Source organism: Carcharhinus amblyrhynchos, chromosome 7 (assembly GCF_965287045.1).
Source record: "Carcharhinus amblyrhynchos chromosome 7, sCarAmb.v2.hapA, whole genome shotgun sequence".
NCBI lineage: Eukaryota > Metazoa > Chordata > Chondrichthyes > Carcharhiniformes > Carcharhinidae > Carcharhinus > Carcharhinus amblyrhynchos.
In genome coordinates, this window is record NC_137330.1 from 53,966,481 (window position 1) to 53,990,296 (window position 23,816).

Consider the following 23,816-nt stretch of genomic DNA (forward strand, 5'->3'; position numbering starts at 1 on the left):
GTGAGTCGCAATCTTATGGCCCTTGCGGGGTGGGGGAGGGGGGGAGGCAGGTGTGGAGCGGAGCTTGATCTTGCTGGGGAAGCCGGCTGTTGAGCTCTAGGGGAGCCAGTGCACACACACACCCTGATCTCCCAGTGTATGGGGAGATCTCCTGCCTATCACCCCACCCGCCCCACTGACATCGGGCTCTCCCACTGCCGATCATCCCTGTTTTTCGCAGAGTTCCCCCCTTCATCAGCCAATTTCCTTGTCTGCAGAGCCCCCTCACCAATCACCCCTCCATCTGCATAGCTCCTGCCTCCCCCCTCCCAATTGCCCCACCTGTAAAGTTCTGCCCCTGTCGATTGCCCCCATCTGCAGAGTTGCCTCCCTCTCACACCTGTGGAGCTCCCCTTCCTCCCCTCCCCAACATATCTCCATCCCCACTCTGGCTCTGCCCCCCACTCAGGCCCCTGGCACAGTTATAATGCCTGGTGGGCAGTTCCAGGGTGCCAGTGGGCAATGCCAGGATGTCAGGTGGGCACTGCCAGGACCTGCACCTGACCACCCGGGGCTTCAATGGCCTCCAATTCCCCCTGGTGAGGCCATCACATCTGGTTTCCTGCCAGTGGAGGCCATCTGTGATTCTCATCAGTGAGAACCTTGCTGGCGAGCAGGTAAGGGTAAGCGAGCCAGGACGATAACATCCAGGACTTGCTAATAACATATAAATTATATCATTAATATTTAAATTGGCTTTGCGTCCTTTCTAGCGAAACAGGGTCAGTATGATCGGGGGAACACAAGAAATTTCTCGTTTTTTACCTCTCACCCATAGGTATCACCTCACCAAAAGTCAGAGGGACCCAGGTCTTAAGATCGCACCCAGAGTATTTATTCAGCTTCATAATCAGATGAACTCTTCAACGATAGTCTGTATTAAAACAGAAGTTAACTCTTTAAGGAAAGGAAAATGAGGATGGGGTAATTAAACATTGTAGGAAGTATATTTTTATTTTGCTGCAGAATGCAAGATTTTCTTACTGATCATTGGTACAAGTTCTAGTTGGAAAATGGATATAGTGTGCACTGGAAGTTCCAATGTATGAGTTGGGAAAGGGTGTGGTGTGATTTTCACTTTGGGGAACAGTGTAAAATGGGATTCAGTTGCTGTTTCGGTGGTAGGTGGCAGCCTTCTGCCTGATCAGATGGTGCTTTGTGCCATAATGGCTAATTCTGTGTTGAACATTGCCTGGTGTGGTTCAGAAGCCCCACATTGGCATGGCAATCTCTGCTGCGTTAGCTGCGTTGGAAGACAGTGTGCTGAGAAGGTGCTTGATTCACTGGCTTCTGTTTTCTCTGGGCCTTCTTCTCAGTAAGAAGTCTCACAACACCAGGAGTTGTGTTTGTGATTGTGTTCAGAAACAGGGCGTACATAGACACAGACTCAATCTACAGACTTGTAAATTGAGTCTGTGTCTATGTTTGCCCTGTTTGTGAACACAATCTTCACTCATCCGAAGAAGGAATGACACTCCGAAAACTGATGTTACCAAATAAACCTGTTGGACTTTAACCTGATATTGTGTGGTTTCTTACTGTGCTTATCCCAGTCCAACGCCAGCAGCTCCATATCATGGTCCTCTCCTCAGCCAGCTGAGCTTTTTCAGTTCGCCCTTCCAGTGCCCTTTCCTGACAGTCAGCCTTGGCTATTAATGGACTTCAGTGCAATCAATGATGATCAGAAGAGACATATAAACAACATCTGAACTGATATTGTCCATTTTACACTCCGCCAAAGTCAAAATTTCCCTCACCCCTGATGCCAAAATCCTTTTCCTTACCATTAGTGTGAAGTCAGAAAATCACCACTCTGCTGCCTTGAGAGAAAAGTTGCATTTTTCTCCCGATTGGGATTCATTCAGCTCCAAGTTTCACTTTATTCCTGGCTTTAATTCTTTGCAGTTTATTAAAGTTTTTCAATTCTATTTTATATCTTGCTTGGAAGATTCATCATTCCATTGACTTGCCTTATTATTGAATTATTTGTTCTGTCTTTGATAAACCAATTTTTAAAAAAATACAATGCCTAAAAATAATAGATTGACATAAATGGACTACACTTTTTAAAGCAATGGAAGATCTCTGATAACTTACATGAAAATGGACAGAGAAGATTATTGTCTGATCCAATTATATAAACCTGAAATGAATCACATGGTAACATGGAATTTAAGAGGATAAAATACATAATTTACCAAATCCCTCTTTCATATCTTTAAATTTGGGGTCAGCGAAGTGAATTAATAAAATATGAAATACCTCTCAGAACGACTCTCTCCTGGCCTCAGTTTAATTAAAATGTAATGAGGATTACGAAAGGCTAAAAAAGCTGCTGCTTGGAAGTTTTCAGGAGGTGGGGGTAGGGCTGGTGGGGAGAATCATGTCGTCGTTTAATGTTCCAAAGCCATGGAATGTGACTTCATCCTTCTGACTGTCATTCCTGTTCCACACAGGGCAATGTTCTGATCCTGAATACCACCACCCTCCATCCCAATTCTTACCAATGCCACTCACCTAACTAATCACAGTAACCACTATCCTCTCCACACCAATCCCATTTAGCATTGTTTTTTTCCGAGTCCCTTTTAATGATACATCTGAGGGCTGCAACTGTGGCCCAAGTTCTCTTCAATGGCTAGGTGCCTGAATGATGACAATTATCTGGCAGAACTCGCCAACTCAATGACAATGAGGTCCCAGGCCCATTTTACGTTCACTTTGAACCTATCTATTCAGGTGCAGGGATCAGGTCCTATGCCACTGTGCACAGTTATTGGGCACACTCGAATTTTTAAACCAAGTCATATATGCTCCTTACCAGATGAAATCTGGCAAAAATGTCAGGAAGCTACTCCAACCACCAAGTTCCACAGCCTCACTGCAATTAACCATGGAACTTGGTGGGTTGGAGTGGTTTCCTGACACATTTTTATCAAATTTCACTCTCTCCACCCAAACTCTGAATAACCTCACATTTCTCCACGTTATACTTCACCTAGGACCTTGCCTATATCTTTTGCAGCCTCTTTGTGTCCTTTACACAGCTTACATTCCCACCTATCTTGGATACATAGTTCTTGGTGTCTTGGCATTAATCTAGACACTAAACAGCTGAGCTCCAGCACCAATCTTTATAGCACTCCATTTGTTACAGTCAACTGGAAAATGCTATATTTATTCCTATTTTGTACTTCCTGCCTGTTAACCAATTATCCAGGCATGCTAATATATACCCTCCAACTCCATGAACCCTTGGCTTGGATGTTAACCTTTAATGTGACACCTTACTGAATGCCTTTTAGAAATCTGACTATCTAACATTTGCTGGCTCCCCTTTATTTACCCCACTAGTTACATCTTAAAAAATAAAATTATCAAACACGATTTCCCCATGTTGACTGTCTAATTATATTATGCTGTTCTTAGTGCATTATTAAGATTTCCTCACTAATAATTTGCAGCTTTGTGTGACTATCTTGTATTGTGAGCCTCTTTGTTCTTCCGACAATGTGGAAACATCCTATTTGTATCTATTCTTTCAAAATGTCTCCTAATGTTAAAGATCTTCCATTTGGGCAGCCTCTTAGAATTCTCTTTTCAGGAGAAAAGAATGGTCTATTCATACTTTCTTGATAGGTATACCTCTGCATTTCTGTAAATCTTTTCACTCCTTCTCAAGTGCTCCTACGTCCTTATGATAACGTGATGACTAGAATTGTATACATTAGTCCAATTTGGTCTAATCAAACTTCAATGGAAGTTTAGAATAGCTTCTTTGCTTTTCAATTATTTCTGTCTAGAAACAAAGTCCACTAGTTTGTTTGCTTCTGAATGGCCTGGCTAACCAATTTTGGTGATTTCTGTATATTTGAAGTTTTAGATCCCTTTGATCCTCTATCAGTTTTAAGATTTTTGAAGAAGTATGCAACCTCCTTGTAGAACTGGTCAATGTTGAAATTAATTTTGCAACTATATGCCCATTCTGTAAGTTTTTACTATCTTCTTGTAATTTGTTACAGTCCCCCTCTGTATTATCAACCCCAATTTGGAATAATTTTTAACTTTAGAAATTACGTTTGATTCCAAATCGAAGTTATTAATGTAAATTATGTACAGCCCTGGTCCTAGCACTTATCTTTATGGAACAATACGACCCCTTTGCCTCTTTTAACAACTACCCCTTACTTCTTGCTTTCCGTCAATACATGAGCTGGCCATCCATTCTGCTACTTGTCCCTTGACCCTGCATTTTCTGACTTTATTCATTAGTCCATTTTGCGGTACCTTATCAAAGGCAGTTTGGAAATTTGGATAAATTCCATTTTATCCTTGTCTACCCCTACAAAAAATTCAATGAAGCTGGTGAAGCATGATTTTTCCTGTTTAAAATCCAAGCTAACTATCCATTATTGGTTTCTTGATATGGGCCATGATTTTCTGAGCCCATTCACCACAGGTGCAAATCCCATTACAACTGCTAACTCACGCGAAAATATTGTAAAGGGATTTGCACCAGAAAGATCTCAGAATGAGGTCCTCGCTGTGCCCCCGGCAGTGATATAATCAGGTTCATGCTCAGAAATGAATTTAAATAGATTTAAATTTGCCTAAATAGTTTATCGCTGTAACTCCATGCTGGATTTTCCCCCACACTGGCATGTTGTCATGCCAGTGGGAATCACTATTGGTTATGTGGGAGGTGCCAATGGTGAATCGGGGAGGGGAATAGTGGTGGAGAAGAGGGGAATAGTGGTGGGGGCTAGGTCCAGTATGCCTGAACTGTGGGGAGAGTTTTTTAAAATTCATACACAGGACATGGGCATCGTTGGCTGACCAGCATTTATTGCCATCCCGAGTTGCCCTTGAACTGAGTGACTTGCTGGTCCATTTCAGAGGTCAGTTGACAGTCAACTACATTACCATGGCTTTGGAGTCAAATGTAGTCCAGACCATGTAAGGGTGGCAGATTTCCTTCCCTAAAGGACATTAGTGAACTAGATGGGTTTTTCCAACAATTGACAATGGTTTCATGGTCATCAGTGGATTCTTAATTCCAGATGAGGGCTATGCCTGCATTGCGAGTGGAGGGTGTTATACCTACATTGCTGGGGTGGCGGGGGGTGGGGGGGGAGTGGTGGCTTTGATGCCCTGTTGCCAACAATGATGGGAGGAGTCCTTAACTTTATTTCAAAAGGTGTCATGATCTATGTGAAGTCAAGTTTGCTGGTGTCTTTAGGCCCCGCCCCCTGAAGAATGATGGCACAAGACACGCCATCCCCCACATTTTTTTTGGCAAAGTGTCAAACAATCTGGCGAGAATATTAGCTGTTTCTCTGGAGAGAAAAACACCAGTTTTCAGTGGGAACCTGACACTTTGCCATTTTCTTCCAGAAAATTATGCCTGTGAATTCTAAGTTGTTCTGTGTTTTCTTGGTTGAAGCAGAAAGAATGTTACAAATTACTCTTAGCTACCAAGAAATATAGTTTAATCACATACAAGATTATAGTTCATATGAAACCTACACTTAGCCTAAAGTTAAATAACAGGGGCTATATAGTTCTTTCATTCTACTGTGATAAAGGAGGAATATTCCCTTCCCTTAAAAACACTGTTGATTCAAATAATAGAGAAGGTTAGTGTTACCTGTTCCAGTTTAATCACTTGCTGCTTGCGTTTATTTTTAAAAGGTCCAAATGTTAAAATAATTTGAAATGATTGAACCAAAAATTAATAAAGATAAGATGTATCATTTAAAGAATATTGGAATTACCAGAGAGTTATGACTTGTTTATTTCTTTATCTCTCACCTTTTTATCTAACAATTTACCTCATTCCCCTTTGGTGAATGTGTTGACTTTTTGCTGAGATAGGTTCCACAGGTGCTTAGTGTGGGCCTTGGCTGAGAATCAGTAAGCCAGTGAACCACAGGAGATTGCAGTGATTCACTGAATCAAATGCAAAAATCCTGAGCTGAAATGCAATCTTATTTCCCTTAAATTCCGATCAGGCTCTTGACAGAGCCTTGATAGATCAACCAGGGAGCACCAAAGATAAAGAGTAAAAATCCAGTTCTTTGATATTGTGCTCAGTGTTTTAAGTTAAGATCCACAAATGAATCTTCTACCTGCTTTCCGATGTGAAAGAGTTGTTAAGTTTCATTAGGAATCTTACTCTTTGAGCTCTTCTTGGTCCTCAATGGAAATCATGCCAGAGGTGATATATGATGCTGCTGTAGCCTCTAAATGGATGCAAAGGTGAACCTTTCCCAGGGAATGATGATCTCACCTGGAAAGGACATATTACTTCCTGATCTGATCAGCCCCCACCTTCACAATCAGACCAACATGGTGTCAGTCTGACTTTCCACCATCTTTTCAAAATGTCCACCTTTGATAGCGCCCTGCAAGCATGATATGCCAACTTTGAGCATTGTGAGGCCTTGTTGCTGACATCTCGGATGGGGCCTATAGCCTAGGGCTAGGGTCAGTAGAACTTTCCCACATCACAGCATGAAAACAAGCAGCTCAACAGTGTTTGTCTTCAGTTTCAGTTCAAGGATAGTACGCTCATCTTGGAGGATGAGTTCTGGGTTTAATCCAGGCAGACACTCCAATGTGGTACTGAAGGAGAGCTGTACTGTTGGAGGTGTCATCTTCTAGACGTAGTGTTAATCTAAGGACCATATTTCCCCTCTCAGGTAAATATAAAAGATCACTCAGGACTTTTCATCCTTTATTTATTCTTCAAACAACCTCAGTAAAATAGATAAGATGGCCATCTACCTTATTCCTGTTTGTGAGAGCTTGCCTTGTGCAAATTGACTGTGTGTTTTCCAGCATTCCAACAGTGACTATGATTTAAAATTATTTAATGAAGAACTTTGGGATGTCCTGAGGTTGTGAGAGGCACTATAAAAGTACAAATCCTTTGCTTTCATTACTTTTCAGCTGTTGCATATGTTGATTGCACTTTGAGTGAATAAATCCTCCTAGATGGTTCAGAATAGCAGCTGCTTTTGTCTCTATAACCATCACTAGCATGACAGACCAAATGGCCTCTTTCCGCACTGTAAACATTCAATGATTCTATGTCCCTTATCATTTGAAGAAATAAGTTCAGTTCCACACTTAGTATTGTTTTCTCCAGATTAAATTCGGTGAGTTCTCCTTAATAATTTAGTACTTTAAGTCCTAAACACATTTTTGCTGTTTTTCTCTGATCTCTATCCAATACCTATGGTTAAAACTCATACACAGACTATGGAGGGTACAATGCTGTTTTGCTGCTACTTTCCATCCATTGGGAAAATATTGATCCTTGGAAAATAATCAAGTACAACTAGCCACACAGACTGTATACTGTGGATTGAGCTGCAGTAGAGATTTCTCTTAAGTTAAATGACATGCCCTCTGCAGATGAGAGCTAAGACTCAACACTACAAACCCATTGTTAATGTTGTTGCATTTTTAAGTGCAGCATTTATTTACTGCAGGCATAATTTTCAGAAGTATGAAATAATTCCTATCATTTTTGTTGCTTGCATACACGTGTGTTACATTTTATTCATTGTAGTCCATCTCCTGTCAGCTGACAGAGAAGTATCTTTGGTGGATACTACACAAAGCTCCAGGCTGAGGGGAGTATGTCAAAATATTTAATATAGAAATGGGCAGAACCAAAAAAATGTGCATGCTTTGTGATTTTTGGTTGACTATCTGCAAAATCAAGTCAACAAAATAGCTGACCAGATTGAAGCATTTTATTGCACATCATGTTAGATTTATTTTTATCAGCAGACCTGCCAGGTTTCTGCCTTCAGGAATCTTCTGTAGACAGCAGCAAGTTGTATTTTAATAGCAAGACAGATGCTTCAGACCTCAGCACTCCTGAACCCCAAAGCTTTTGTTTTTACAATAATAATGTAAAATTTTGTTCAAATTAGACTGAGCCTAAAATTTTTGATTCATATTGTGTCTAAGAATCAATAGAACAATTCCAAATTAATAAATCTAGACTATAGCTTCAATTATTATGAGAATTTTACTTCCATTAGTCTTGTTTTAATGTTCTTGGTGTTAGATGTGACACAATCTGTTATTGGACAATGAGAGGCTTTATTATGCATAATTGCTGCATGTTCAATTGCTAGCTAGGAGCTAGACAGAGTTCTGCTCTTGAGAATATTGCCGGACAGCCGTTCTAACAAATGCACAAAGGCTAGCCAACAAATCAAAAGGAGTTAACAGATGAGAGAGTTACTCTGACACATCAATTAGGTAATTTAACTAATTGATCTCTTGATCTCTAATTGATCTCTGTTTCTCCCAGACAAAATCACAGTAAAAATTGACCCTGTAGGCATCCCTCTGGCCAGAATTTAGTGGAGGCGACGGGGGTCTTGATCGTCAGCAAGAGCCTTTTCTTTGCCCCTTTGGGGAAGGTGTACTACTAAGTGGGCCTTCACCTTCTCAGGGCCAGATCACTTGATTAGTGACTGAATGCCTTTAAGTGAAGGGCTCCTCCGGGGATATGCAGGTAATATTGCATGGGTTTGCTTGCTCTGCTCTCTACATGGTCAGTCCCCCATCTGCAGCTTGTTTGAGACCCTTATGTAGCCTTCCACATAGATTTAATTGGAAAGAAGGTGGGAAGGTAGTGGGGTCCCCATCTACCAGCCTCCCACCCTATTAAATGGCCATCCCTTCAACAGAACTTGCCACAGAAGATTCCAGTCTTTATTTCTCTGTCATTCTTCAATTTTTTTCACTTCCTCATTCTGCTTTGGGGGCCAGGTTTGGTGGGAGTGGGAAGGCTGTGAAAATGGCACAGAAAAGCATCAGGTGGCACGCCTGACATTGCAAGCCACATTCTGCCAACAGCGTGAAAGATGACAGATGAGCCACCCACGTGGAGCCCAACTGAGCCACTTGAATGGTTAATTAAGGTTCCCTTCCTGTCTCTTTGGCATTTTGCCAATGAGGGACCTGCTGCCATATGAGAAAACTATCCTTTGAAACCTGGTGACTACCCAATGGACTTGGGAAGGTAGGGGCTCTTTTTTGGGCACTCTTTGACACACAGCATGGTCTCCAGGTAGCAATGGCTGCCACCGTGGCTCCCCCAGGTTCAGGTTGCCAGCCTAGCTACCTCTAACCTCACTTACCCTTTTTTGAAGGCCAGCGATGTGCCCTCATCCTGCAGCTGTAGCCTTAGCACAGGCTACCAATAGCGCTGGTGCAACTGAGGCTGCTGAGTTGCTGACCGTCTGATTGGGCCATCAGCTCCTGGGGTGGGCTGTCATCTTTATCAAAGATGGTAGCCCCAGTGACAGCCAATTATTTGGATGCCAGTAAGCAAAATTTGGCCACAAGTCCCACTGTTCACCAATCAAATTTCTGCTGCCTCAGAAAAATTCCAACTATAATGGAAAAGGTTTTGGGGTGAAATTTATTTTGGATGGTGACAGAAGACGGAATAATATTGAATCACAGCTCAGTTTACACTGCATGACTTTACTTGCCAAGATCTTCTTGTGTAGAGAGGCTCCCATACTCTCCTATACAGAGAGAGACTTCCCTCCCAGATTCTCCTGTACACCTGGAGCCAGTCCTCTCAGACCTTACTGTACAGTGACAGGTCCCCCTCTCAGAGCCCAGCAGAATTTTAATTGTGCTGCCAATTCGCTGTTATCACAGACTCGACTTGGCAAATGTTGTTGAAGGAAATGTAGTGGGGGGAGGAATGCTTGGCAGAGAGTAGGAATATTTTGATATTTTTGGTTTATTATGCTGTGCTTTTCTTTGTTGGGGTCTTTTTCTGTTTTTTAATGATTTGGATTTGTCACGAATGCATTGATTTTAAAGTGTGTAAATGATATTAAATTGTAGGAGGGGCATGACAAACTGAGGAGGAAAGGAAGAAATTAAATGAAGATGGCAATATAGAGCGTTACTTGGCTCTTCTATTTTTATTGGGGTGAGCCAAAAAATAACAAGAGTTTTGCCGGATATAAATTTTGTTGAAATTTTAGTACAGACTGAAGAAGCATTCGTGCCAAGTGGCAGTAAAATGAAAATGATTGCATTAGGAGAGAACAATGTAACTTGGAGTGTTCTTACTTTCAGCAGTCCTTTAGAATACTCACCACTGTTTATTGGACACAAGGTGTAAGGCTAATTGGGTACTAAACTGTAGTTGCTTCTGGAGACTTTTGACTAGATTTGGGATATCACTGCAAATACTGGGAGGGAAAATGTCTCTGTTATACTCAGAAAGCCCTCTCCTACATTCTGCACTACTCTTGGAAAAAGCTCCAGCTCATTAATGGAAATTGAGAAGGCAACACAATGGGCTTCCCAATCGCACATTTTATTAAATATATATGTTGGATGAGAATTAACAGAGGACCATAAAGGAAACCAGATTAATCAAGCAGTGCCAAAAGAGAACCAGCTCATTTTGGCGTGACTAATCCATTAGGGATTCTGGCCTCCAAAAACTCTCCAAGACTTTTTCAAGAACCTCAGTCTTAAGTAGTTGTGTTTCTCAGTCCTAAAACTTTGGGCTTCTCTTGTTTTGCTGCAGCTAGATGGGCACTCAGTGGCCACAGGCCTATAGCTGTGGCAGACAGAACTACAACTCTTAATTTCTAAATCGCAGGCTCAATTCAGGGAGTTAAGGGCACTTTAATCGAATATTCAATCTGGTGTGCATTCCACTATAACATAATTAACCTATGTCCTCTTTGCCAGGCTATCCCACTTGATACAGTTGAACAATGTAACCCCACTGATGATGGAGAGGACTGTTAGATTATTCAGGATTTCTGGATTCCCAGGATTATGGAGGCTATTGCCTGCATGCACATGACATAGCAGTCATCAGAAATAAATCCCCCACATTCTTATGAACAATAATGGCTTTGATTTCTTAAATGTACAGCTTCCTACAGGTACAGATTCCTACATTTGAAATCAAAAATTTCTGGAAACTACAAGTGCTTTTATATTTTGTCAATCCAGTGTCCCAATTCTGTTCTAATAGCAGAACTAAAGATCAAGACAGCTGTCAGATGATTCGGAATACCCACTATTGCCATGCCTCATGACAACCCTTCGCATGCTTAAAGGAAGGTCCCAGTGGTTGGATGGGTCCAGGCTTCCCTTGCACACCATGTGCTTCATAACTTCACAATCAAAGAGAGGAATAATGGTCGTAGTGCTGGAAATGCTCAGCAGCTCTGGCAGCCCCTGTAAGTATTCTTCCCTGCTTAAATGCAGCAGCAGGAATCACCTGGAATACAATGTCAAGGGTCACTATGGAATATCAGCGGAATTTTAATAACTGGGTCTTTGAGATTGACAACGGGGCAAAGGAGTAAACGGGTTATCTTAAACAGAATAGTTATAACATTAGTTATAGATGTTCATGTGCCACAACTTTCCTTGTCCCACTGCATTTGACCAGGGAAGAAACCATCAAATGCAGTAGCATTTTCACTTCAGCCCCATAGACATTAGAAACCCCCTTTTCCTCTCATAGGCAGCAGCCATTTTACTCCCCCCTCTATGGGCCTATGGAGCAACTGCAAGCTGTTCTTTCAAAACAGTAGATGTGCCATTGGTTCTTCTTTTATCAAATTCACTGTCCTTGCAATGGGAATCTCATTCTCATTGGATATGCATTGTTGAAATTATCTGACCGTAGGATTTCTGATGCAGTTTGTTTTGTACAATTTTGGGAGGACTTTTTTCTACCCTGCAGACATTTACTGCCACATTGCGGACCCAGGGTTTCTCCATCATAGATAATAGATAAGATCCTAAAGAGGCAATTGACATTCATTGAGAAACACTGAATATAAAAGTAAAGATGTTAGATTTCTTATAGACATCAGTTAGGTCACAGTTGCAGTACTAGATGCAGCTCTGGGGACTCCATTATAGGATAGAAAGAATATGATAATGCACTGGAATGATACCAAGAATGAAAGGTTATAGATACGCAGAAGTGTTGACAAACTGACAAAGTCTATAGAGATTTTCAATTTATAAAAAGGTTTGGGAGAGTATATTTCCAGACTAGTCAATTGGCAAGCGGGGATGTAGACTCACAAGAATGAAGGGGGAAACTAAAAATGTCTGTGGGATATTAGAACATAAATGCTTTTCTACAAGTGATATAAACTTTAGTGTCTTTTAGAAGGGGACTGAATAACTATTTGAAAATGGAGATTATATAAAGGTATGGATAAATAACAAGAGACGTAGGATTAAAGTAGATGGTTCCTGATGCGAATGCCCTTCTGTATGGGAATTTTCAGAATATTTGAATCCCCCACTTGTCCCCAACAACTCCTCTCTCTAGATTTCTGTAAAATAGGCCTTTACTGAGTTTACCTTCAAGTTTGAAGACACCTACACCGATTAACTGAAATGTAATCTTTTTACGTTTTTAGAGGCCCGGGTTTATGGCAAAATGGCAGCTATCATGTCATGGTTGGAAGAAGAAAACAGGCCTGAGCAGAGAAGCTGGGTGGATGGATCATTCGAGAAGAGCTGAAATATGCACTAGTGCGAGGCAGGCTGGGCCCTGAGGTGGACAGGAGTGGCTGCTCAGACTGGACCTACTGCCTGGTCCGAGAGGAAGTGTGGACCTGGGCCTCATTGATTGAGAAACACCCACATTGCAGGTAAGTGGCCTCTTTCTGGGGTTGAGATTCAGAGCATTTTGGTTGAACAGCATTTTCATGTGTGATACCAATACGGAATACACAGAAAGGGAAACTGAAACTGAGGACAAGGACTGATGGGACTGGAAAACGATATGACCTGATGCCTGGATAAGGGGAGTCCTGTCACCCAGAGCTGGGAGAAGGTGAGAAGTGAAGCTGAGGCTGAGAGAGAGAGAGCAGGGTGGAGCTGTTCTGATGCTGATATCTTTGCATTTAAAGAACGATGGAAATAAACTGAGGAAAGAGATAAATTTGACATGAAAACAAGGATGCTTGCCCTATAACCTTCTGATTCCATTTACTTTCTTTTTTGTCAGTTGAATTGTGTATTGAATTAATAATTCAGGGGAGTAGCAGTGTTAAGCAGCCACAGACTCACAACATTGCGGAGGCACATCAGGTGACTTCAAAGGTCTTACTTTGGTGTTTGTAAAAACAGAGAAGTGGCACGATCAGCGATTAGGAAATCAGCTGATGCTCATTAGGTGTCTACCTTAAACTAATACTTTCAGGGCTCCAGCAGCTTCACCACTTAGTTACTGAAAACTGAAGACTAATGTTGGAATACCGGGAAGGTCAGTGCAAAGCCAGCAAGAAAAATGTGATGCATGTGGGCAATACAACTGACCCAAGCAGGGTTTATAAATCAGGAGAGGGGGAGCCAATCAGTCTGAGCTTCAGGGAAGAAGGAAATTGCAATGTCTACACCTTTCAAGGTAGAAGAGAAGAAGTAGGTAGTCGAAGAGAATACAGTTATAATCGTGATAGCATTACAACTCTTCAACACAAAAAATAGGAAAAGCTTGGATGAAGGGTGATGCTAAATAGTTAAGGTGGTTAGTACAAATTCCTCACAGTGCCAGGAACCAGGGTTTGATTTCAGCCTTGGGTGACTGTCTGTGTGGAGTTTGAACATTCTCGCCATTTCCGATGGGTTTCCTCTGGGTGCTCTGGTAGATGTGTAGGTTAGGTGGATTAGCTATGGTAAATGCATGGGGTTAACGGGTTATGGCGGGCCTGGGTGAGATGCTCTTTCAGAAAGTTGATTCAGACGCAATTGGCTGAATGGCCTTGTTCTGCACTTTGGGATCTGATGATATTCTTTGGCAAAGGAGGGGATGAAGTGGATAGCTACAGAGATTTAGGGAGGAGTTTCAGAATGCAGGATTGAAATGGCTAAAGAACAGTTGCAAATCCTAGGGCCCAGGGAGTGGGAATAGTACAAAAGGCTGGTCAGAGGACCAAGAGTTTGGCGAGTGGGGTTATTAAGATGGAGGTTTTACAGAATTAAGGACGAACAAGGACACAAGGGGGCTTAACACAAGGATGGGAATTTTAAATTTTTGGAGTTGAGGACCATGAACCAATAGCGATCAGCAAAGACAGGGTGATGAATGAGCTGGATTTGGTGCAAAGTAAATTTCAGCTAAATTTTGGATGAGCCGAAGTTCTGTAGGAGGGAAGGATGGCAGGCTGGCCAGTTGGCGTAATCGAATTAGAGATGGCAGACTCATGGATGAGGATTTCAGCAGCAGATAATGAAAAGGAAGCCAAGTGACTGTTCATAAAGGAAGCTTTACGAACAGTCATGTTTAGCCCCAAAATGTCCAGAAGAGGGGTAAATTTTATGGAGTTTGTGGTGGAAATCAAAGTCAATGGCTTCAGTATTACCAAAGTTTAGTTAGAGGAGATTGCAGTACATTTTCAGGCAAGCACTCTGGGGTAGTGGAGGGATTGAGTTGATAGTAGTGAAGTAAAGCATGTAAGTCTGCACTCCATGCAAAATTTATAATATTTTACTAGCAGATCTCCTGTGGTAATGGTTGTGGTAAATCTGAGAGCTCACTGTTTTATGCTTTGAAATTTGCAGTAATGATCAGAATCATTAATTTGTGATGAGTAAACAGTTGAATTGCATTTTTGTTACAGGGTACTGTAAGAATGTTTTTGTTTTTGCTATTACATATATTTGCATGAACATTATAAGCCTTCATAAAATTTACATTTGTTTAACTATGTGTTTTTTTAAAAGTTCATGTATACATGGAAATAAAGTGGAAATGATGTTCTATTAGGTGAATAGGTAAGTTGCAAAAGTTTAAGGTAGCAATTCTGGAATGGAATAATGATAGTGAAGGCTGAATAGGTTGGTATTGCAGAAAGGATTGTCCTGTAGGAATGTTGTGTTGGGTACACCATAGAATCGATACAGTGCAAAAGGTGGCTAGCTGACCTATTCTGTACCAAATCTCCAAATGAACATCTTCCCCTGCCCCCCCTATCCCCATAACATCATGCATTTACCACAGCTAATCCACCTAACCTACACATTTTTGGATATTAAGAGGTAATTTAGCATGGTTAATCCACCTAACCTGCACATTTTTGCACTGTAGGAGGAAACTGGAACAATGACGCATGGGGAGAATGTACAGACTTCACACTGTCACCCAAGGCTGGAATTGAACCTGAGTCCTTGGCACTGTGAGGTAGCAGTGCCACCCTGGGAGAATTAAGAGTGAGATTATGGGCATTGGGAAGAGACTATCAAATTCTCATAACAGCTGGAAGAAATAGCAACACAGGTGAATGGGGAATTGGGCTACAGAAACACTTGAAGTGTGACATGACAATGTGGAGGATTAGTGGTTAACATTTGGGTTAATTTTGTGGTTGTTTCATATCCAGTTCAAATAAAATGTCTAGGGATAGAGTACCATTTAAGTATTAGCAGGTAGTTTTTGAAATACTGGGACTCTAGCCCACATGGGGCCTTGACTGTGGCTCTTTGCAAATACGTGGTTTTATTTAAGTCCAACATATGATACGACTGTTGTTATTGCAGCTTGTAAATATTACACATTCATTTACTTTGACTATGATTGTGCTCCAATAAATGAGGGCAGAGGAATTATTCTCCAGGGATGGACTTGGCAGGGTTTAATATGGTTTTGAGCGAGTGGGGTGTGGCAGTTGTGCAATGGCAGGGGAGTTGTAGAAAAATGGTATTGGAGTTCAATTACTAAGAATTGACAAACAGCAAAGTGGAGATGAGTTGGCATTTTTGTTACATTAAGAAATTTCAGAGTACTTCTTATCTTAAGGCTGGCACAATGGTTAGCACTGCTGCTTCATAGTGCCAGGGACCTGGGTTCAAATCCAGCCTTGGGTGACTGTGTGGAGTTTGCACGTTCTCCCCATATTGGCGTGGGTTTCCTCCAGGTGCTCTGGTTTCTTCCCACAGTCCAAAGATGTGCAGGTTAGATTGATTGGCCATGTTAAATTTTCCGTTAGTATCAGGGGGATTAGCAGGGTAAATAGGTGGGGATAGGGCCTGGGTGGGATTGTTGTCTCCCAGAGGAGCTCTGGCCTTTCACCTGGAGCAGGACCAGTCTCCTCCTATTTGGGAGTCCATCTTTGCCTGGCTGAGGAATCCTGGCTGGCGAACTGGTAGGAATTGGAGACCAAAGTCACTGCATACCTGGGTCACTGGACAGGACTGCTCCGAGTGCTGTCTTAGTTCTCATGATAAACCAGCTGATTGCCTCCAGGCTTGTCATTTTGAAACCTCCCCAACTTTGTCTCATTCAGACAACCCTCGTCCAGTTTTCCTGGGATGACAGATTGCACTGGGTGCCGGTTAGGGAAGGCGATCAGGCACTGATGTGCCTTTGCACCCAGGTGGTGATCTTCTGCCTACAGGGATACCTTTATGTCAAGCCTTCTTCATGATGTATTTCTTCCACCAAGTGCATGGCCTGAATTATGCGGTGCAGCTCCTGGACGGTCTTCAGAACTCCTTGCAGACATTAAGCAGCTCCTCTGGGAGACAACAATCCCACCCAGGCCCTATCCCCACCTATTTACCCTGCTAATCCCCCTGATGCTAAGGGAAAATTTAACATGGCCAATCAACCTAATCTGCACATCTTTGGACTGTGGGAAGAAACCAGAGCACCTGGAGGAAACCCACACTGATATGGGGAGAACATGCAAACTCCACACAGTCACCCAAGGCTGGATTTGAACTCGGGTCCCTGGCGCTGCTAACCACTTTGCCAGCCTTAAGGTAAAAAGTACTCTGAAACTTCTTAATGCAACAAAAATGCCAACTCATCTCCACTTTGCTGTTTGTCAATTCTTACCAATTGAACTCCAATACCATTTTTCTACCGCTCCCCTGCCATAGTACAACTGCCACACCCACCTTACTCAAAACCATATTACAAAGAACAAAGAACAACACAGCACGGGAAACAGGCCCTTCGGCCCAACGAGCCCACGCCGCCGTCCCACATATTAAACCCTGCCAAGTCTATCCCTGGAGAATAATTCCTCTGCCCTCATTTATTGGAACACAATCGTAGTCAATATTACAACATACTACTGTGCAGAGGGACCTGGGGGTCCTTGTGCATGAATTGCAAAAACTCAGTCTGCAGGTGCAGCAGGTGATCAAGAAGGCCAATGGAATGTTGGCCTTTATTATGAGGGGGATACAATATAAAAGCAGGGAGGTCTTGCTGCAACTGTACAGGGCACTGGTGAGGCCGCAACTGGAGTACTGTGTGCAATTTTGGTCCCCTTATTTGTGAAAGGATATATTGGCCTTGGAGGGAGTACAGAAAAGGTTCACCAGGTTGATATCGGAGGTGTGGGGGTTAGCTTATGAGGAGAGAGTGAATAGATTGGGTCTGTACTCGCTGGAGTTTAGAAGGCTGAGGGGTGACCTTATAGAGACACATTAGACAATGAAGGGGCTAGATAGGATAGAGATAGAGGGATTCTTTCCACTTAGGAAGGAAACGAGAACTAGAGGGCACAGCCTCAAAATAAGAGGGGGGGGGGTGTCAGTTTAGAGCAAAGTTGAGGAGAAACTTCTTCTCTCCGAGAGTGGTGAATCTCTGGAATTCTCTGCCCATTGAAGTGCTGGAGGCTACGTCATTGACTATGTTTAAGTCATGGGTAGATAGATTTCTGATCGATAAGGGAATTAAGGGTTATGGGGAGCAAGCGGGTAAGTGGAATTGATCCACTTCAGATCAGCCATGATCTTATTGAATGGTGGGGCAGGCTCAAGGGGCTAGATGGCCTACTCCTGCTCCTATTTCTTATGTTCTTATGTTCAGACCTTGACTGTCTTTTACCAGGACCTTCTCAAAGTCTGGAACACGGTCGCCTCGCACCACAGGTTCTCCTCCCATCTGGAGTAGCAGTCATCATTCAAGAGCTGCTGCTCAGGAATCCGCTCCTCTGCCCATCCAGCTTCCAGTGGCTGGCAGAGAGGGCAGCTGTGGATGCCAGGGTGACTAGGATAGGGGACATGCTGGGTGGCGGAGGAGAGGGCTCGATGACACCTCACGAGCTTGCTGAGCGGGCCAATGCCATCCAAGACCTTAGAACAGTTGTGCTCAGACCCAAGGGCACATGTAGTCTCGAGGAGACGCAACTGTGCGGTGGGATCCTGCCCTAGCGTATCCCTTCTTGGACGGAATTTCACATTGGCCCCAGTCCTCCTTCTAGGGTCAGCTGCCCCACAGCTTGAACAGCCTCTTGGAAATACTCTCCGAGCCCTTTGTCACTGCACGGGGGCATTTCCTGCACTGCTTCTTTGCCCACTGTCCGGATACACCTTGGCGAGCCCTGTTGCCACCCGGAGGTGGAGGTCCCTCTACAGAGGAATCCTCTCCCACTATCTTGTTGACCTCAGGTGGAGGGTGCTTCATACAGCATATCCATACGATGAAATTAAATTGGTCCACGGACTCCCAAGCGACCTGTCCTTTTTGCAACCTTGTGAAGTCCGTGGCTGCAGACCCTTTTTAGTTTCCTTAAAAACTTGTTGATGTTTTGTTTGCACTTCAGTCCCATGCTCCTGATCTACAGACACCCAAAGTGGAAGGGGGCGGGGAACGAGGAGGACCTCCTCATGAACCCACTGGGCCTGGTGAAGCTTGCTGTAAACAGGTCCAGGCAGCGGGAGACCAAGGGGGACCTCTGACCTGACTGTCTGTCCCCCTACTGTGGCTACATTCATGGCTGGATGTCCCTGGAGAGGGAGCATGCAGTGTCCGAGGGCACTGTTAATGCCTTCTGAGCTCACTGGGCACTGCAGGGACTGGGTATATTATTGATCTCTTTGATCACATTTTGATTAGATGTTTTAAGTTTCCTTTCCACTTGTCTTTTGCTTGAGGTGGTTCCCTTCCTTTTGGGAGCTGCCCATTTTGTCCCCTTGTTGATTTATTTGGTTAGCATTTTTGTTGGGGCAGGTTCGATGGGCCGAATGGCCTCCTGTTGCACTGCAGGGATTTTATTCTATTCTAAAAAACTGTTTTGTTAATAAACAAAACATGCTTTCTGGAAAAAGTACGATATATAAAATTAATCTTAAGCAGCTACATGGCACGAACGGCAAACTGTGACATGTGTAAAGATTACGCAGGCCTCAGTCTGGGCAGGGCTGTGTTGAACTTTCTCACATGATATTCTTGCCGGAGATGAGAACCTGGCAGCGGTTCCTACTCGGCAGGATCGGGCTTGCAATGGCTTTCCGAGTTCAAATGCTATCGAAGGAGCAAGCCTGTCCCGGGAGGACCGAGGCTATGAAAGTTTCAGGTACTCTATCTAACTTGATTAGATTGCACGAGTCACAAGTGTGTTTTTTTTCCGAGAGGGAGAGAATATACAGCCCTGTTCCGGGCCTGAGAAAGGCAGAACAGTGACAATGTGTGAGTAGAAGTAGTGGCTGCACAGAGGTATAGCCCCCTCCCCAGTCCTGAAGCCTATGTGTGTGCTGGGCTGGGCTGGGCTGCAGGAGCAGCAGCTGCTGCCGGCCCGCTCCCTCACGCTGCCAACCCACTCCGCCCGTGCTGCCGGCCCGCTTTTGGAACGTCTCCCGGAGCTCGCGGCTCTCTCTTTCCGCAGAAGGTTCCAACCCAACGCACTCGTGCGCAGCCGCCAAGCATGAACCTTCCGATGCAGGATGCTGTGTGGGAGGGGAGGCGGTCTTCAACTCCCAACGTGACCTACTGCAACCCCCCCCCTCACCCACCATTCATCACCATTGTACGGAGGTATGGAGGAGAATGATCAGTTATGCAATCCAATTCGACCTTTTAGGTGGAAAAACATGCTTGGATTTTGTTTTGTCTGATTGCTAAATCCCATTAAGAAGTCTCACAACACCGCAATACATTTGGTAGCAAACACTAGAATGCGAGTCTTTACAGCTAAAAAAAAGTCTTCAAGGTGCAGATAATGTGAGACTGCACCTTTAAGACTTGATTAGCTGTAAAGACTCGCATTCTAATCAGTATTCTGTAAACTGAGTGTTTTTATATGCCCTGTTTGTGATCAGAACTCCCCACTTGTCTGACGAAGGGGCAGAGCCCCAAAAGCTAGTGGCATTTGCTACCAAATAAACCTGTTGGACTTCAACCTGGTGTTGTGAGACTTCTTACTGTGTTTACCCCAGTCCAAAGCCAGGATCTCCACATCATGCTAAATCCCATGTCATTTATAAAATTATCTTGGGCAGGAAACTGCACAGTTTTTTAAAAAAAGAGAATTCAATTAAAATGTTGAGAGACTTATAAAAAAAAATCACGTATTAAAGTATCCATAAAATTCAAGAAGCATATTTGATTTTTTCCCTCTTGTAGCTTGCATTTTCTAGTTATATCTTTTGCCCCCAAATACTTTAGACTTTTGTGTGGCCTCAGAGCTGCCTACTTGCCCTTAGACAATGCAATGCCCCTTCTGTATGCATCATTTTATTGAGTTGGGAATAGTGGTAACGTTTTCAATATGTTTTGTATTTATATCTATATATAAAATTTACAATGATAACAGTAGTAGAATTGAAAAGGATAGCAAAAGCATGATTTTGTTTTCATAAACCTTCTCACTAGTTTGTCGTCCTTTCCTGATTATGTGGTACTTAGCCCTGTTGACCATGAATCAGACCCAAACAGACATGTATGAGCATTCACAGTCTTATTGCATTAAGAACAATGCATATGTAAGTTTTCTATAGGAATTTGGTTAACGGAACAGCTCTTCTGGCGATTCATACAAGTTTTCTCCAAAAACATTGTGCCTTTTGTAAAGTTTTTTTTCATTATAAACATGTTTTCTCATTTTTGTTGTGGATCACATTGAAAGGCACAATGGACTTGAAATTTGAATTCCTCTGAGCCGAATTGTTCCCAGCTGGTTGCTAATCAGTACTATTCACTGGTTTCTATCTTTATCCTTAAACTATTGGATAGTATCTGTTAAGTTTTAATTTGCATTCTGTACAATAACGTGTGGATACTGTCAAATCACTTTTTTGATAACGTTTTCTCTTGCGTCTTGAATGATAAAGGTATGTTTGGCGCTTACCCAATCTGTACTTTATAACTTACTCAGGCCTGCTTTCTAATGTGCAATTAATTCCTCGTATTTACATTTCATTCTCTTTTTCAAAAACTAACAATATCTTTGACATAATACTATAATCCATTTCTCTAGATTTTCAATGTTAACACTTTCAGAACCTTCAGCACAAAAATTACCAAAAAAAACTCTGATGCAGTGCTGAGGTTGTGCTGCATTATCAGTGGCACCATCTTTCAGGTGAGACATTAAACCAAAGGCCTATCAGCTCTCTTAGGCATACATAAAATATCCCAAGGCAGTATTTTGAAAAAGGGCAGGGGAATTACGTTGTGTCCTGGCCAATGTTTATCCCCTAATCAAAGACACAAAAACAGATTATCTGGTTGATTTGATTTATTATTGTCACATGTAACGAATATAGAGAAAAGTATTGTTTTTTCACACTATGCAGACAAAACTTACTGTTCATAGAGTACATAGGGGAGAAGGAAAGGAGAGGGTGCAGAATATAGTGTTACAGTCTTAGCTAGGTGTGGAGAAAGATCAGCTTAACATAAGGCAGGTCCATTCGGAAGTCTGACGGCAGCCATCAATGGATAGGAAATTGCTGTTTGTGGAAACTGGCTGTTTGTGAATTAGTTGTCACGTTTCTTGTATTACAATAGTGGCTCCATGTCAAAGATACTTCATTGACTGTAAAGCTCAGTGGATCATTCTGAGGTTGTGAAAGTTGCTATATAAACACAAGTGTTTCATTAATAACGCCAAGATTTATTTCTACTTTAGTAGAATACTTATAGGAAATACATATTTAAAGGCTTCTAGTAACGACTGGCAGAGGGCAGGCATATTTGGGTTTTCTGTTGGTTAAAAATCATAAATTGAATCGAAAAAAGTATTCAAATTAACAATGCTAATCGATTTCTCAGGCATCTGGTGCATTTGTCATAATTTAAAGTGTTGCATATGCCAAGTTGTTGTCACATTTGCATTTGATTGGTTTAATCAGCAATGATGAAGATGCTGAAACAAGAACAATGCTAACAGTTGGGAACTGTCAATCCACATAAAAACCAAACAATTCGTTTCAACACCACCATAACAAAAAGAAGCAACCAAATGTTTCAACCATTTATGTCCCCTTGCCTTCTTGGCTAGGGGACTGTGCAGCTTTTTAAAGGGAATACAAGTAAAAGAACTTGACCCTACAAAAACAGTTACTGGGTATTTTGGATAGAAATACCTTTCTATCAACATCACCAGATCAAAATAGTGTTATTCATTAAGAGTGACTAAGGAAGAGACTGTGGTGTTGTGGGCAGACATGTTGGTATGATCAAGTGGGAAAGTGCTGTATATCTCCAGTGCAAAAACTTAGGTTTTTAAGAGGTTTTCCCAGAAATGGTGAAATAAGTGTCAATGGATTCCCATAAAATACTGTGTTTCTTCACTTCCTTGTAGAACCTACAACATTTGTAATTGATATATACTTCAAAAACCTACAGTCAGTACTACAGCTGCAGAGAAAACCAAGAAATGTGAATTTTTAAACTAAAAAGGATGGGGAGAATTTTGAACTAAAAAGTATAAGCAGTGTGATGAACGGTTTACACTTCAATTGGGTAAATTCTATCTTGCTGTGCTGAGCAATGGTCTGGTACAGAGTGGGATCTCTGGGTGTATGTCTATAATTAACAAATGATTGTTTTGGGTGTAAAGGCAATGCAGTGCTGCAGTGTTTTTAGAATGAATTCTGTTACTCTTTACATTTAAATTATGAAGATTTGTTTATTAATACTTGACTTCAAAACTTTTTTCCTCCTCTCCTTGGTTCTCTGTGCTTTGCGCCATTGCTCATTCACAAGAGGATGAAACGTTCAGCACTCCTCCCCTTTTCACCTCCCCCAAACTCCTTTCTCAATGGTGTTCTGCAACTACTGGGAAATATTTGATAAAAATGTGGTGTTTCTTTGAATGGTCTAGCCGAGATCTAGGAACTGACATGAGAATTTTCAAATTTGGGCCGGGAATATTTTCCCAACAAGGAGAATCTCTGCTATTTTGTTCTCATGAGCATTTAAGGAAAAGCTAGTTCCGGTTGAAGAGCTGGAACTAGCATGGGTGCTTTGGACTAAGTGGCTATCATCTATGCTGTAATTTCTATAATACCAGTGGAAGCTTGTATTTGTCCCATTGCTATTCCTATCATGTTTCCAATCAGTGAGGACACATTGTTCATTGGTAGTCCACTGCTGGAGGGAAAAAGTAATTTCATAAATAGTTGATGTGGTAACTCTTGTGTGATCTTCAGATCCTTTGCTGGCATTGGCTTTCTCCTTTCGCTGTCATTAAGTCATCAGTATTACACTCAGCATATGGCTAATATAGAAAACGTAGTCCATTTAATTTTTAATATAAAGATTATTTTTAACGTACCCAGATTCAGCGTCAAATTGCTATAGCTTGGCTCTTGCAGCTCGGGATGCCAACTGTACAGTCTGACTGCATTTGACTTTAGGAAGGCTAATCACCATTTTGTTATACTAATTGATCTCCCATGGTATTTCAGAGAATATGGTCACCTGTATCTTTCTTTGCTAGAGTTTCTGCTTCTCTTTGTGATGTGTTTTCCTGCTGTCTTTCTGTTTGTATCTC

General features: G+C 42.2%; 1 protein-coding gene across 2 annotated transcripts in view; it reads left to right on the plus strand.

The window, feature by feature from the left end:
* Positions 1 to 19,240: 19,240 nt before the first annotated feature.
* msraa (methionine sulfoxide reductase Aa) overlaps positions 19,241 to 23,816 on the plus strand; it is a 299,961-nt gene continuing 295,385 nt past the window's right edge. Inside the window, exon 1 of one of the 2 annotated variants that reach the window (XM_080192332.1) lies at positions 19,241 to 19,394. In XM_080192332.1, coding sequence (XP_080048458.1) covers positions 19,259 to 19,394 — 136 coding nt within the window. In that variant the 5' untranslated portion in view covers positions 19,241 to 19,258. Of the gene's footprint in view, positions 19,395 to 19,772; positions 19,853 to 23,816 lie in introns of those variants that run through there. The other variant, XM_080192334.1, reaches the window with a different exon arrangement.